Source organism: Pseudorca crassidens, chromosome 16, assembly GCF_039906515.1.
Source record: "Pseudorca crassidens isolate mPseCra1 chromosome 16, mPseCra1.hap1, whole genome shotgun sequence".
Lineage (NCBI taxonomy): Eukaryota > Metazoa > Chordata > Mammalia > Artiodactyla > Delphinidae > Pseudorca > Pseudorca crassidens.
The window spans coordinates 58,291,931-58,308,624 of record NC_090311.1 but is presented as its reverse complement, the minus strand read 5'-3'; the positions used below and the strand labels follow the sequence as shown (position 1 = coordinate 58,308,624).

The following is a 16,694-nucleotide window of genomic DNA, read 5'->3' as shown; positions in this document are numbered from 1 at the left end:
AGATTCTTTGAGCTAGAGAGTTGTCCAAGTCTAAAATAAATATACTCTTCCTTTAACATGTGAAAATGCAGCAGTCCTTTTTTTTTCCCCCCAAAAAAATAGCATTTCATGGAGTCACAGATGTAGAAAACAAACATGGGGTTACTGGGGGGGAAGGGGGGAGGGATAAATTGAGAGATTGGGATTGACATATACACACTACTATATATAAGATAGATAACTAATAAGGACCTACTGTATAGCACAGGGAACTCTACTCAATACTCTGTAATGACCTATATGGGAAAAGAATCTAAAGTGGATATATATACATGTATAACTGATTCACTTTACCGTACACCTGAAACTAACAAAACATTGTAAATCAACTATACTCCAATAAAAATTAAAAAAGAAAAGAAAAATAACAAAAAACAAAATAGCATTTCAGTTACATGGGAATTTATGTAGAATCTCAGTAAGAATTTAATCAGATATTTTTAAATTATCTGTACTGTACACTGTTCTTTGTGCTGTAGCAAACATAAAAATAAAAACTACTCTTGCCCTTAAGGTTACAATGAAGTTTGGGAGGTAAGACAAATGCAAGTTGCTTATATTAATAAAATAAATACCCTTGGTTATTTATTTCATAATACATATTACGGAAGTTCAAAGAAGAACGAATACATGTGTTAGTGGGAATGCAGTAAGACTTTGTGGGATGAAAGTTCGATTTTAAGTGGACCTTGATGGAGGGGTGAAATTCCAGCAGGTGGAGGTAGTGGATATTTCAGATAGAAGAAACAACATAAAGACTCAGAAGATTTATTTGGGGGGAAGCAAATCATTCTGTATGACTGAAGCAAGGACATACATTGTAGAGTAATAGAGGTTACAGCTGGTGTGCTCTGTACATTGGAGTACTATTGTGGAGAGCTTTGAATGCTGGGGTGTGAGGCATTTGGATTTAATTTACTAGTAAAATAAGAGTGATTAGGGTGATTAATCTGTCAGCAGGATATAGGATGATTAAATCAAGGAGAGAGAGAAGGCAGGGAGAGCTTTTGGAAAGGGAATGATGGATCTTGTTTTATGTATTTGTATTTCAAAGGAAATACCAAGCTCTATATTCAAGTTAAAAATCATAATTTTGATAAGCATTAGAACTAAGAGCTATAACATAGAACTCAACATTAATGGAAATACAAAACGTTCTAATGCTCTTGATATTACTACAGAAGTAATGTTAATACAATGTTAATATGTATGGAGTGCATGCTACATACCAGGCATTGTATTAAGCATTCATTTAATTTTCACACCAACCTTAATAGCCATTACTATTCCCATTTTTTAGATGAGAACAATGAGACGTAGGGAAGTTACATAGCACAAGTCATGTATCTAGTAAGTACCAAGACTGGCAAAACTGTTAAAAATAAGTATACTAGTTTGTTTAAACTCTGTGGTGCTGAGAATTGAGTGAATCCATCTCAGATCCTGACGGATTATTATTATATGGCTTAGGTATGGCTCCTCTTATTATTTTAGTTTTTCCTATCATTCTTGATCCCTAATCCTATTGTCCTCCCCACCATGGGTACTCCAATGTGTTTGATATGTGTCCTGCATCCTTGAAAAGTGTATCATGATGTTTTAGGTATGCGCACATGTGTGTACATTATACAGAACATATAAAAGGATGAACTATATACAATGTGATGTATATGTTTCTAATATATTACTTTAAATCTTTATATAATAGTGTGCATTCACCACATTTTCTGTATCCTTCCCCTAGAAATAGACTCCCAGAATGCCTCACACTCCCTTTTACTTTCAGCAAAGCTGTGATAAATATCCTCATGTATGTCCCCCTAAAACCCATCTTCTTTCTACTATGTCTTGCTGCCTCCTATTACATGCTTTTTGAGGTGTTTATTTCGGATGGAAGAAAAGCTGACATCTATGTTCATGGTATAGGTAAGATTGCAGGTTTTTTAATCCTGAAAAAGATTAAAATATATGTGGAATAGGTGATTTCATTGATGCTCCCAAAAGGAGCCACACAGGCAGGAAGATCTAGGTGAATTATCCTCTTCCACTGATGCATTATATTCAGTCAGTGGTAACATAAGCATTACAGCATCACTAGTATATTTGTTCTGGCTTTCTTCTTGTAGTGATTCTTTTGCTGTCATTACTATGAAGTAGTGCATATCATAACATTGTAATAGTAAACAATTTATACATTATCTTAATGTTTGTCAAAGTCATTTTCCTTACAAGCAAATAGGAAGTATGTTTTATAATAATTCACATTTGGGGCTTCCCTTGTGGCACAGTGGTTAAAAATCGCCTGCCAGTGCAGGAGACACAGGTTCAAGCCCTGGTCTGGGAAGATCCTGCATGCCACGGAGCAATTAAGCCCATGTGCCACAACTGCTGAGCCTGCGCTCTAGAGCCCGTGAGCCACAACTGCTGAAGCCCGCATGCCTAGAGCCCGTGTCTGCAACAAGAGAAGCCACCACAATGAGAAGCCCACAAACCTCAACAAAGAGTAGCCCATGCTCACCGCAAGTAGAGAAAGCCCACGCACGGCAACAAAGACCCAGCGCAGCCAAAAAAAAATAATAAATCGTATTTGATCCTCACACTCCTACAAGGAAATAGATTTTATACTCTATAAGAGTTTTGCAAAACATGTACGACTCATTAAAGGGAAGAAAACTTGCTATATGGTTTTTGTATTTGTTATTTTTGGCTTCTAATTTATTCTTTCTCTCAACCCATTGTCTTGACTAGTATTACTATGGCATGGAAAACATACTAATTATGTTCTTTAGAATAGACAACTGTGGTATATCTTGAGATACACCATCTGGTACTCTCAGCCATCTCTCATCAGTTATAGTCGAGGTTTAGTGGGGTTCTCTAGTTGTCCTAATATTTTTCTGTTACTATACATTCTTATTTATTTTCTCTTTTGCTTCTATGAATAGTGGTTTATATTTACTAAAGTCACTTCATATTTAGTTTGTTCCTTTTTAAGCTGTCTATCTACTTGAAGAAATAATAGACTTACTCCCAGCTCTTGATCTGTTCTTACTCTTGTTTTTTGAACTAAACTTCTCACTATTTATAAACATCTTTTCTTTGAACAAAGATTTAATTCAAGTGAACAAAATATTTTTATCTTTTAAATAATTTTTATCAGAGAGTAATCAAACCACTTCACTGAAATTTGAAAAATAAAAATATTAAAATTATCCATAATTTTTCTACTGAAATTTAACCATTTTTGCTTTTGGTATATTCTCTTCCAGTTTTCTTTTCCTATTGATTTAATATAGTTTATAACCATATTTTGTACTTACTACTTGTATATCTTACGTTTCATTTAACATTTGTGTATTATAAACATTTTCCACTTTGCCACTTATTTTCATAATCATCACTTTTATTATTTTCAAAGTATTCTCTAGAATAGCACTATCCAATGGAAATAAAAAACAAGCCACATAAACAATTTTAAATTTTCTAGTAGCAACATTAAAAAAGTAAAAAGAAACAGCTAAAGTTAATGTTAATATATTTTATTTAACTTCAGATATCTAAAATAATTCTCATTTCAACATGTAATCATATAAAATTAATGATATTTTAACATTCTTTTTTTATACTGTCTTTGAAATTGGTGTCTGTTTTACATTTATAACACAGCTCAGTCACTAAATTGTCAACAGTCAAAATGAAATGTAGCCTACCAAAACAATAAAATTGTGTTTAGCAGAAAAATATTTTACATTCCATCCATTTTGAATTTTTTTTCAATTAAATTAAATTAAAATTCAGTTCCACAGTCACACTAACCACATTCCATGCGCTCATTGGCTACATGTGGCTTTTTACATTTAAATTACAATTAAATAAAATTTGAAATTCAGGTCTTCAGTTGCACTAGCCACATTTTAAATGATCAATAGCCAGGGACTTCCCTGGCGGTCCAGTGGTGAAGACTCTGCACTTCCATTGTGGGGGGTGTGGGTTTAATCCCTGGTTGGGAAACTAAGATTCCACATGCCACGTGGCACAGACAAAAAAAAAAGAAACAAACAATAGCTCCCACCTCTTAAAGACCATAGATATGTGAAAAGAAAGATAGGCTGTAAAGTGTTTACCACAGTGCCTGGCATAAGGAAACACCCAATAAATGTAGAGCTATAAATAAAGAATTTATAAATAATAAATATTTTTTTAAAAAATAAATGATCAGTAGCCAGATTTAGAACGGGTATATATGCCAGTTCCTACTTGACTATTTATTCCTCTATTATTGAATATATTGTTCCTAGGTTTTCAGTCAGATAAATAGTATACTGATATGTTCCTAAATGAATATTTTCCATATTTTGGATTATTTCCTTAAGGTAGACTCTCAGAAGTAGAATTATTGGGTCAAAGAATATGAATTTGTTTATAGCTCCTCGTGTGTATTTTCAACTTATTTTCTGGAACAAGTGTCAGTTTCACTCCCATCAGCGGTATTAATATATTAATTTCACCAACCTTTCTTCATAAGCAAGTTACTACCACGTTTCTTTTTTTTATATTTTATGTATTTTATTTTTTTAATTGAAGTATAGTTGATTTACAATATTACATTAGTTTCAAGTGTATGACATAGTGATTATATATTTTAATAGATTATGCTTCGTTTAAAGTTATTACAAAACAATGGCAGTATTTCCCTGTGATGTACAATATGTACTTGCCTGTATACATCTATATATATATATGTGTATATATATATATATATATATTTTTTTTTTTTTTTTTTAAACGGTAGGCTGACCTCTCACTGCTGTGGCCTTTCCCGTTGCAGAGCACAGGCTCTGGACGCGCAGGCTCAGCGGCCATGGCTCACGGGCCCAGCCGCTCCACGGCATGTGGGATCTTCCCAGACTGCGGCACGAACCCGTGTCCCCTGCATCGGCAGGCAGACTCTCAACCACTGCGCCACCAGGGAAGCCCAATAAATTACTTATGTTTGTTTTTTGTTTTTGTATTTGTTTTTTTGGCGGTACGCGGGACTCTCACTGTTGTGGCCTCTTCCGTTGCGGAGCACAGGCTCTGGACGCGCAGGCTCAGCGGCCATGGCTCACGGGCCCAGCCGCTCCGCGGCATGTGGGATCTTCCCGGACAGGGGCACGAACCCGTTTCCCCTGCATCGGCAGGCGGACTCTCAACCACTGTGCCACCAGGGAAGCCCTCTATATATTTTATACATAGTAGATTGTATCTCTTAATCCCATATCCCTGTCTTGCCCCTCCCCCCTTCCATTTCCCCACCAGTAATCACTGTTGTGTTTTTATATCTGCAAGTCTGTTTCTGTTTTGTTATTACATTCATTTTATTTTTTAGATTCCACATATAAGTGATAACATAGAATATTTGTCTTTCTTTGTCTGACTTATTTCACTAAGTATAACTCTCACTTGGTCTGTCCACATTGTTGCAAATGGCAGAATTTCATTCCTTTTTATGGCTGAGTAATCTTTATCCATTCATCAGTTGATGGACACTTAGGTTGCTTTCATATCTTAGCTATTGTAAATAATGCTGCTGTGAACATTGGGGTGCATTTATCTTTTCGAATTAGTGTTTTTGTTTTCTTCAGATATATATCCAGCTCTGGAATTGTAGGATTATATGGTAATTGTATTTTTAGATTTTTGAGAAACCTCCATACTGTTTTCCATAGTGGCTGTACTAATTTACATTTCCACCAACAGTATACAAGTCTTCCTTCCCTCCACATCGTTGCCAATATTGGTTCTTTGTAGACTTTTTGATGATAGCCATATTGACAGATGTGAGGTGATATCTCATTGTGGTTTTGATTTGCATTTCTCTAATAATTTGCAGTATTGAGCATCTTTTCATGTGCCTGTAGATCTGCATATCTTCTTTAGAAAAATGTCTATTCACATCTTCTGCCCATATTTTAAATCGGATTGCTTATTTTTTTGATATTGAGCTGTATGAGGTCTTTATATAACATTTTGGATATTAACGCCGTATCAGTAATATCATTTGCAAACTTCTTCCATTCAGTAGGTTGTCTTTCCATTTTGTCAGTGGTTTCCTTTGCTGTATTAAAGCTTTTAAGTTTAGTTAATTCCCATTTGTTTACTTCTGCTTTTATTTCCTTTGCTTTAGGAGACAAATCCAAAAAATATTGCAGTGATTTATGTCAAAGAGTATTCTGCCTTTGTTTTTCTCTAGTAGTTTTTTGGTATCCAGTCTTACATTTAGGTTAATCTATTTTGAGTTTATTTTTGTATACAGTGTTAGAGTCTGTTCTAATTTCATTCTTTTACATGTAGCTGTCCAGTTTTCCCAGCACCACTCATTGAAGAGACTGTCTTTTCTCCACTGTATATTCTTGCCTCCTTTGTCATAGGTTAATTAACCATAAGTGCATGGGTTTCTTTCTGGGCCCTGTATTCTGTTCCATTGATCTATGTGTCTGTTTCTGTGCCGGTACCATACTGTTTTGATGACTGTAGCTTTGTAGTATAGTCTGAAGACAGGGCTCATGATTCCTCCTGCTCTCTTCTTCTTTCTCAAGATTGCTTTGGCAATTTGGGGTCTTTTGTAGTTCCATATAAATTTTAGGATTATTTGTTCTAGTTCTGTGGAAAATGCCTTGGGTTGTTTGACAGAGATTGCAATGAATCTGTAGATTGCTTTGGGTAGTATGGACATTTTGACGATTTTAATTATTCTAATCCATGAGCACAGACTACCTTTCCATTTTTTTTGTATTATCTTCAGTTTCCTTCATCAGTGTTTTATAGTTTTCAGAGTGTAGGTCTTTTACCTCCTTGGTTAAGTTTATTCCTGGGTATTTTGTTTTTTTGTTTTTTTGGGTTTTTTGGTATTTTGTTTTTGATGTGATTTGAAATGAACAGTTTCTTGTCTTTTCTTTTAGTATTTTAAATATTTCAATTACTTACATTCCCCCATGTTTAAACTACCCTGAGAAATCCTCAGTGTGGCTGAATGAGAAATCTACATACTTGAGATTTCCAGGCTTTAAGTCTGGCTCTGATAAAAATGGTTCTTTGGCTCTGTCTTGGTCTTTCCCCTTTCCTCCTATTCCTGCCCTTTTTTTCTGTTTCAGTTTCCATTTTAATGGATAAAATTGTCTCACTTCACCCTTAATTCTGATTAATATTATCCAGTCTCTAAGTGTTAGAATCTACTTTGCTTTTCGTTGGTCCTAGGGCCAAAGAGTAGCAGCGCTAACTCTTGTATCTACTGAAATCCCTATTTTGAAAATTACAAGATTTTTGTTGATTATATAGAGTATTTTTCTAAACTACAGCTCTATAAATTATTGGCCTGTTTTTATTACAAACCTGTTACTTGAAAAAAAATTTTTTTATAACAGTTTTGTTTTGGTGATACGATGGTCTGGAACATGTGGCCTAGCAAAGGATATAAATCTAGAAAGAAAAATTATGGTTGGCATCGATTTTAAGTCTGTGCACTCTAAGCACAAATCCTAAATTGTTTAAATACTAAATATTTACTTAAAGAAAAACAAGAAACCATTCAAAAATGGAATTAATTTAAATTGTGAATTTGCCTCAGTTAAAAGCTGATGGTTTTTTGTGTATTCTTTGTAAAATTAAGAAAATGGAAGTTCTACTGTCCACATCACAATTCTCTTGTGTTGCATTTTAAAGTAAAATACACATACAACATACACATTTGGAATGAGGCCAGATTTAGACTCTGGGGCATACTGTTCTGTACCTTAAATTACAATCAGATGTATTTTAGCACAGATCAAATTTTCAGTCTGAAGTTGGTGAGAAGCCTAATTATTTGACCAGGTTACTATTTATGTAAACCATTCTATGGCTGTCTGTGGTTAATCCACAGCTGGCAGAATGCTAGCTCTGGGAGGTTTTTATTTCATGCTGAAACAGTTTGGGGAGAAACAGGGGGAGGGGGGAGCTTTAAACTCTCCTCATTAAATGAAAGACTAAAAAGCAAGTACATACATATTACTATGGAGACAAGATGCTATAGAAACTGTTCATTTTAATTCTCCAAGTGACATAAATAGCAAAGCAGCTTGGATGCTCATAGTTTGCAAGTGACATGGTATTTGGTTTAGAAAGTAAGATGAAAACATTAAATGATGTTACCTAAGACTAAGACATGTTTCCTTTTAGAACAATTGAATATTGGTAAAGAATTAATGGCTTAGAATTTTTAAATGATGAGAAAATTCTATGTTACTGTGATAGGAAAATGTTTTTATTAGAATTTCATTTGCAGTACTTTAGTAAAAGACAATTATAGTATAAAATTCTCTTAATATTTCAGAATTTGTAAGCGCAAGAAACCCTTCAAAGGTGGATCCCAGTACACATGACTCCTGCCAGAAAATTAATTTTTTAGTGTTCTTTTAATATTCATTTTGAAGTTTGAAAATAATAGAAAAATAATCTTGTTTCTCTTTAAACTCTTTGAGTTTGCAAGATAGAAGTGGTTAGTCCCTCAGTTATAAGTGAATATTTCAATAGCTTTTTTGTAACTTTTAAAAGAAGTTTCCTTTACACTTTGATGGTTATTTCTAACATAAGGTAGCTCTTCTCTTCTCGTTCCCATTTCCCTACTTCCTCTGGTTCCTTGCTCTAATTATCCTCCCTCTCTTGCTTCTTCATTCTTCTGTTTCTCCAGTAGATCCTTCATTGAAGAGCAGAAATGCTTAAACTTTCCCTGTTCTTAAAAACAACTCTCCTACTCCCCTTCTGCCACTAAAATTATCTTTTTGCTCTTTTTTTCTCTGTTATCTACTAAAACTAGGGTAATTATCTCTGGAGTCACTTGAATTCAAACTCCATCACACATAAGCTCTAGGATCTGGGAAACCTTTCTTAATTTTCCTGTCTTGCCTTCTTTATTCATAAAAAGAGAATAATAACAGTATCCACCTCATAGGTTTATGTAAGGAAAAAATGATAACCAAGTTGATATACATAGAGCTTTTAGTATAGTGCCTGGATTGTAAGAATGGCTCAGTGAATTTTAGATGATTCTATTATTATTCACTGATAAAACTCCCCAAATAATTTATCTTTACCCTTACTTTCTCACCATTCCTTTTTAAACAACTATCTGTTTTTACCTTCATACCTTAAGTACTTTCTCCTAACCATCAAATCCTGTGACTTTGGCTCAGTCCTTTCCTCTCTACCCATTGATAGCTTCGGTGCCTTTAAGTATCTTCTTAAAGTTTCCCTTGTTGGGTTTCTCTGTCATGGCTTCTGTTCTTCTTGTGTGCCTTCCTCTTGTACTCTACTTTTTTCCTTTCCTCTGTCCCCTGATTTTGGTTCTCCTCTATTCTGTCCTTTGCCCTCTTCTTTTTCTACCTTTCTTTCTTGGTAATTACAACTCCTCTTTTACCATCACCTTCTTCCATGGCCTTTCTCCTGAGTCCAGCTTTCTGATATATTTGGAAGTCCCTTAACACCTCAAATGTAGTATGACCACAACTAAACACTCTCTTTGACGTCTAAGCCAGGTCTTGTTCTGTATTTTTCTATTTTTTTTCTTTGTTTTTTTGTTTTTTGGCCGTGCCACGCAGCATGTGGCATCTTAGTTCCCTGACCAGAGATCAAACCTGTGCCCCCTGCATTGGAAGCGCAGAGTCCTAACCACTGGACCACCAGGGAATTCCTGGATTTTTCTATTTCTATTAATAGTAGAACCAGATTTAAAGTCTTAGTAATCTTTTGACTCTTTTTTCTTTGTCTCCCACATCTTAAACAATTGCTAAGTCCAGTATGTAATACTCCCAGTATGATTTCCTTTTACAAAGCCGAAAGCAGGCTTTTATTGACTGTTGCTGTCCAGAGTAACGTTCCCTTGAATTCTCCTATTAAGCTTGTTACTCCTTTCTTTCAAGGAAAACTTCATTACCCTTCATTCATCCCCACTCCACCTAATAGACTCCTGAACTGCCACTCAAGGCCCTTCGTGTTCTTACCTCAGCTGGGCTTCCAAACTTTTATCTTCTTTTGCCCTTTGTGTACTCCTTCATTTCCTTGCGCATCATCCAAACCAGATTTCCATATAAGCATCCATGTTTTTGCTTATACTTTATTGCATCTAGAAAGCGTAAATATATATTTTAAAAGACTTACTAATGTTTAAGATACAGATAAATAGTATTTTTAAATATAGCTTTCCTGACAATAAGAATCCAAACTGTTTGTAAGAAGCTGTAAGGATCTAATCTGCCTTCATTACTATTTGTCTGATTTAAAAGTAATTATTGTCCTGAATGAGACCTTTCAAATATTTTTTCTTATGTAGATTCCTAGAATTCTTTCAGTATTGAATATACAAATCTAATATGAAATAAATAATGTCTTATTCTCTAATGTAATGGCATATATCAAGCATATAGTACTCATGTGATAAACTTTTCTCCTCATCAAATTCTTTTTTCTGCCTTGCATTTTATAATTGTATTTTTAAGGTTTACATTATATAGGCTTTTGTATTTTGTATAGGTTTCTTTTATTCTCACTGAGAGTGACTATGTGGAGATAGCATTTCTAATTTCCCTTCCTTTTTTTCTTTATCCAGGGTTTTTTTCTCACAGTTTCCCCAGAGTCAGTTTTAAAAGTGGCTCACCATGCTTCTGAAAACAACAGAATTTTCACTTTGAATCTGTCTGCACCATTTATTAGTCAGTTCTACAAGGAATCATTGATGAAAGTTATGCCTTATGTTGACATACTCTTTGGAAATGAGACGGTGAGTAATTTTTTTTTTAAAGTACCTGGTTTGTTTGGTTTCTCTTTGTGTGTATGTTTAGAAATATATAAATAAAAACTGTGTACTTGAGAATTAAGTAAAACTGCCTCAGTTTGGATCACTCTAACTCAGTATTTTTAGTATTTCCTTCAGAATATACTAATTTCTTACACAGTAAAAAATTAGTCTTTTAAAGGATTAGGTTATTCAGGTTTTTTTTTTTTTTTTTTTATCTGTTTATTTTTGGCTGCATTGGGCCTTCATTGCTGTGTGTGGGCTTTCTCTAGTCATGGCAAACGGGGGCTACTCTTCCTTGCAGTGCGCGGGCTTCTCACTGCTGTGGCTTCTCTTGTTGCGGAGCACGGGCTCTAGAGCGCAGGCTCAGTAGTTGTGGTACATGGGCTTAGTTGCTCCGTAGCATGTGGGATCTTGCCAGACCAGGGCTTGAACCCATGTCCCCTGCATTGGCAGGCAGATTCTTAACAACTGCACCACCAGGGAAGCCCGGTTATTCAGGTTTATAATTTACATGTAGTAAAATTCACTCTTCTTATACATTTCTGTGAGCTTTTGCAAATGCATACCTGTCATGTGACTGTGACCACAAGCAGGATAAAAAACATTTTCATCACATTTATCAGTCAACCCTTGCCCTCATCCTTAGCCCTTAACATCAATCTCAAATAACCTTAATTAAAAAGAAAATGAGGAGGAGCCTTAATAAAAATAAAAAGCATTGGAGAGCACACAGAAAACTCTTTAATAAGAGCTCACATTTGTAAAACATATGTAAAAAAGATGGAAAGCATTTATAGAACCAGGGAACAATGCTAAAAGTTTGGCAGAGACATTGAAGAATAGAAAAGAATAGAGGCCCAAGAATAATTAGGTTTGCAGAAAATGCTGATGATATCAAAATGGTCTTCATTGTTTAAAAAAACTCCAAAAGTACAGTCAACAGAAAAAGTAATTGGACTTCATCAAAATTAAAAACTTTTGTGCATCAAAGGACACTATCAGGAAAGTGAAAAGACAACCCATGGATGGTAGAAAATATTTGCAAATAATATATCGGTTCAGGGATTAGTATCCAGAATATATATCTTAACAACTCAAATACATCTCAACAAGAAGAAAACAACCTAATCTAAAAATGGTCAAAGGACTTAAATAAATATTTCTTCAAGGAAGATATATCAATACAAAGGGCCAATAAGCATGTGAAAAGATGCTCACCATCAGTAATCATTAGAGAAATGCTTATGAAACCAAAGTAAGATATTACTTGACACCCAGTAGGATGGCTGTTTTCAAAATTAAAAAATGATAAATAACAAGTACTGGAAAGGATGTGGAGAAATGGGAACTCTTGTGCATAGCTGCTGGGAATGTAAAATGGTGCAGCTGCTGTGGAAAACAATTTGGTGGTTGTTCATAAAGTTAAAAAGAGAATTATTACCATATGATCCAGCAATTCCACTTCTAGGTATAACCAAAAAACCTTCAAAGCAGGGATTCAAATGCTTTTACACCAATGTTTAGCAGCATTATTCACAATAGCCACAAGTTGGAAACAAACCAAATGTTCTTCAACAGATGAATAGATAAATAAAATCTGGTATATACATACAATGGAATATTATTCAGCCTTTAAAAGGAATGAATTCTGTTACATGGTACAATATGAATGAATCTTGAAAACATTATGTTAAGTGAAATAAGGCAGATACAAGCAGACACCTATTGGGTTTTCTTATAAGGATTCCTCTGAAATGAAGTATCTGGAATAGAAAAACTCATAAAGAAGGACAGCAGAATAGTGATTACTAGGCACTGGGGGAAAAGGGGAGTTGGGAGTTAGTTAATGAGTACAAAGCTTCTATTTGGGATGAAAAAAAGTTCTGGAAATGGATAGTGGTGATGATTGCACAACATTGTGAATATATTTAATGTCAGTGAATTTAACACTTAAAATTGTTAAAGTGGTAAAATTTTACTTTATGTATATTTTACCACAATTTAAAAAATTGATTGATTCTACAAATTGGTAAAGTTTGACTAGAAGTTAGTACGGTATAGATTATTAAAGAAATTATTTTTCCCTACCTAGAAGAGGAAGTAGTAAAATTACAAGCTACTACCTGGTTACAAGTCATGTCAGGACAACTTTTTACTTTTTTTGTACGATTGCTATTCATATGAATTCAACAGATATGTAGTACCTATTATGGCAGACCAATAAACAGTAGATGTATAGTATATTTGAGATGATTTGTCATAATATGGATTATAGAATAATAAATATTGGATACAAGGCAATTAGATATATTTGATAGTTTACTGAACCAGTCTCAAAAAGTCCTCCGATAAATTAATAGATTTCTAGTGATATGCTTCAGTGTTTGCTCAAGTAAACTATCAGTGATTCAGATAAAGCTGTATTTGTAGATAAGGCAAACGCACAGAATGTAAATAATGCAACACGTTAATAGATACCAAGTAAATTGAATGTCAAAATGAGACTTTAAACAATTTTAATAGTTTGGAAATACCAATTAAGTGATGAAATTTAATGAGGATAAATAAAATGATACCATATTTGATTATAAAACAAATATGTTATTATGAGCTTTATCTCTTTAATCTCATATTTCGTTGTTCTCCTTGAATACTCAAGTAATAATAAACTATCTTCGGTTCTCTAGGAAAACAAGGGACATTTCATTTCTAAATTGCAATGAAGTGTGAAATATATTTCTCAGGGAATACATACAGGATTGCTTTGTCCTTCTCCCCCTCTTTCTCCCTCAAAAGAAAAAAAAAAAAGAAAAAAACAAACAAATCTACTGTGCTTAATATAAATTCTCAAAATGTCAGCACTTAGCTAAAACCAAACACACTTGACTCTTATTTTCTACCTAGTGCCACTTTCCTTTTCATAGGATTGTGTACTACTAATGATGTTTTAAAGCTTTTCTGATAACCTCAGAAAGTATATTTTAAAAAAAGAAGAAGAACTTGTCCACCAAGGCTATCTCTTCACAGATAATGAAGGACAGTGATCCTTGTGAGACAAGAAATAAATGAGATGAGCCCTATGATTAACCCAACTTACCACTTGAAGAGAATTTCTAGGCCATTGCACAGAGGAGAACCCACGTAGAGCTTGGCAGTCTCTTTGAATTGAAGAGATGGAGCTGGAAGTTCAGGAAATCTAACAGCTAGCCAGCTGGAGTTTGCAATTCATAGTACCCGAAAGGAAAGAGCTGCATAGAGAGAGAACACAGGAGATTTGCAGAGTCCCACCCAAGTCTTTCAGCTGAGTACTTGATCAGCTGTGAGGAAACTAATGAAGGCTGGGCAAAGAACCACCTGAGAAGATACTAGCAAATAATCTTCAGAGTGCACAGAGAGCCTGTAACCATTCTTATTCTACTAGCTAGAGTAGAGAACCTCATAATTCATGAGCTTCAGAGTACTTAGAGCACCACTGGTGCAAAATTAGTCTAGAGTGAGGCTCCTTTTGTCCCTCCTAACAATATTATCCCAATATGCATACAGTGCCTTGTATTGGGTTAAAGAAATTCCCTTCTATTCTTAGTAATCTGAGGGCTTTTTATCTGGAATGGATGTTGGATTTTGACATTTTCCCCCCATGATTTTAGCAAATTCAATCCAGTAATAGGATAATTCATCATGACCAGGACTGTAGGGTTGGTTTACCAATCAATATAATTCACCTTTGTAAAAATAAAAAACATCACCATCTTAATAGACACAGAAAAGAACCTATGTCAGAATCCAACATCCATTCCTGATAAAAAGCCCTCAGAGTACTAAGAATAGAATGGAACTTCTTCAACCCAATACAGGACATCCACAAAAAATGTACAGCTAATATCATACTTAATGATTAAAAGCTGAATGCTTTCCTCTAAGATCAGGGACAAAGCAAGGATGTTCACTCTTTCCACTTTTATTCAGCATTGTACTGGAGGTTTTAGTCAGTACTAATAAGGTATGAAAATCATCGAGATTAGAAAGGAAGAAGAAAAACTGTCTCTGTTACTAACACCGTGATCATCTTTGTAGAAAAATCTTTTGAAATCTACGAAGAGCTATTACAAATAAAAATGAGTTTAGCAAAGTTGTGGGATACAAGATAAACACACAAAAACCAGTTGCATTTCTATATAGTAGCAGCAAACACGCAGAAATTGACATTTAAAATTACTATTTCCATTACTATGAAAAGATATAACATACTTTGGGATAAATCTAATAAAAGATATACAAAACCTGTATACTGAACACTGTAAAACATTGTTGAGAATAATTAAAGAACTAAGTAGAGAGAGAGGGCATGTGCATGGATTTTAACTCTATTGTGAAGATGTGAGGTCTCACATTGGTCTTTGGATTCAACATAATTTAATTTAAAATTCCAACAGGTTTTTTGTTTGTTCATTTTCTAGAAGTCAACAAGCATATTCTAAAATTAATATGGAAAAACACTGGACTAAAATAGTCAAACCAACTTTGAAAAAAAAATCAGAGGACCTACACTACCTGGTGTCAGGACTTATAAAGCTACAGTAGTCAATACAGTGTGGCAGTGCCCTAAAGATAGGCAAATAGATCCATGGAACAGAGGAGATAGTACAGAAATAGACCAACTGTTGATTCTTTAACAAAATTTCAGTAGCAATTCTGTAAATAACAGTCTTTTTAACAAATTATGCTATAGCAATTTAATATCCATATCCAAAAAAGCAAAACTTCAGCCCATACAACATGCAACAACTATTCAGGTGTCCAACATTAAAAAGTATGACTATACAAGATATTTGCACAAGCTGATAGAACTGTCATACACTGCTGGTGAGAATGCAAAATGGTACAACTACTTTGAAAAATAGTTTTCCAGTTTCTTACAAAGTTATATATAACCCACCATATGACCTAGTTGTCCCCCCGCAAGAGAAATGAAAGTATATGTACATATAAACACATACACAAATGCTTGTAGGAACTCTTATTTGTAATATCCAAAGTCTAGAAGCAACTCAGTGTCCATCAACTGGTGACGGGATAAGCAAACTGTGGTATATCTATACGCAAGAATACTAGTCCGTAAAAGAAATGAAGTATTTATGCATGCACCAACATGGATGAATGTCAGAAGATTTATACTGAGTGAAAGATGAGCTGCCAGACAAAAAGTACATTCTGTGTAACTCCATTTAAATTAAATTCTAGAGAATTCAAACTGTAGTGACAGAAAGCAGATTCATGGTTGCCTGGGAAGGAGTTGTGCTGTGAGGCAGTGATCACAAATGGGCATAACAAAACTTTTGGACGTAATGAATGTGTTCCTTATCTTGATTGTGGCTGTAGTTTCAGGACTTTATGCATGTGTCAAAACTTATCTAATTAGATACTTTAATTTGTGCAGATCATTATATGTGAATTATACCATATAAAGCTTTTTTGAAAGAATACATACTGTGTGATTCCATTTACATAAGTTTAAAAATGGGGAAAATTAGAGTTGTTCATATAAAAAGCTCTAAAGAACCAATGTTAAATGAAAACGTGAGGGACTTCCCTGGTGGTCCATAGAAAGTACTGCTGACCTGTGAAAACCACAGGGGGTTGGGTTGCCACCTCTAAAGGCGATAAAAATTCTGCATATAATTTATAGTCGGCTCCCTGTACTCATGGTTCCACTGCACCTGAGGTTCCAACCAACGGCAGATCCTGTAGTTCCGTAGTATTTACTGTTGAAAAAAATCTGCATATAAGTGGACACGTGCAGTTCAAACTGGTGGTGTTCAAAGGTCAGCTGTGCTGAGTTTTTGTT

At 34.5% G+C, this 16,694-nt stretch overlaps 1 protein-coding gene across 10 annotated transcripts in view; it reads left to right on the top strand.

Moving 5' to 3' along the window:
* The window catches only part of ADK (adenosine kinase), a 486,210-nt gene that overhangs the window by 328,950 nt on the left and 140,566 nt on the right, over positions 1 to 16,694 (top strand). For all 10 annotated transcript variants that reach the window (XM_067710464.1, XM_067710462.1, XM_067710466.1 and 7 more), the window contains one exon: positions 10,661 to 10,831. In XM_067710464.1, coding sequence (XP_067566565.1) covers positions 10,661 to 10,831 — 171 coding nt within the window. The remainder of the gene's footprint in view (positions 1 to 10,660; positions 10,832 to 16,694) is intronic.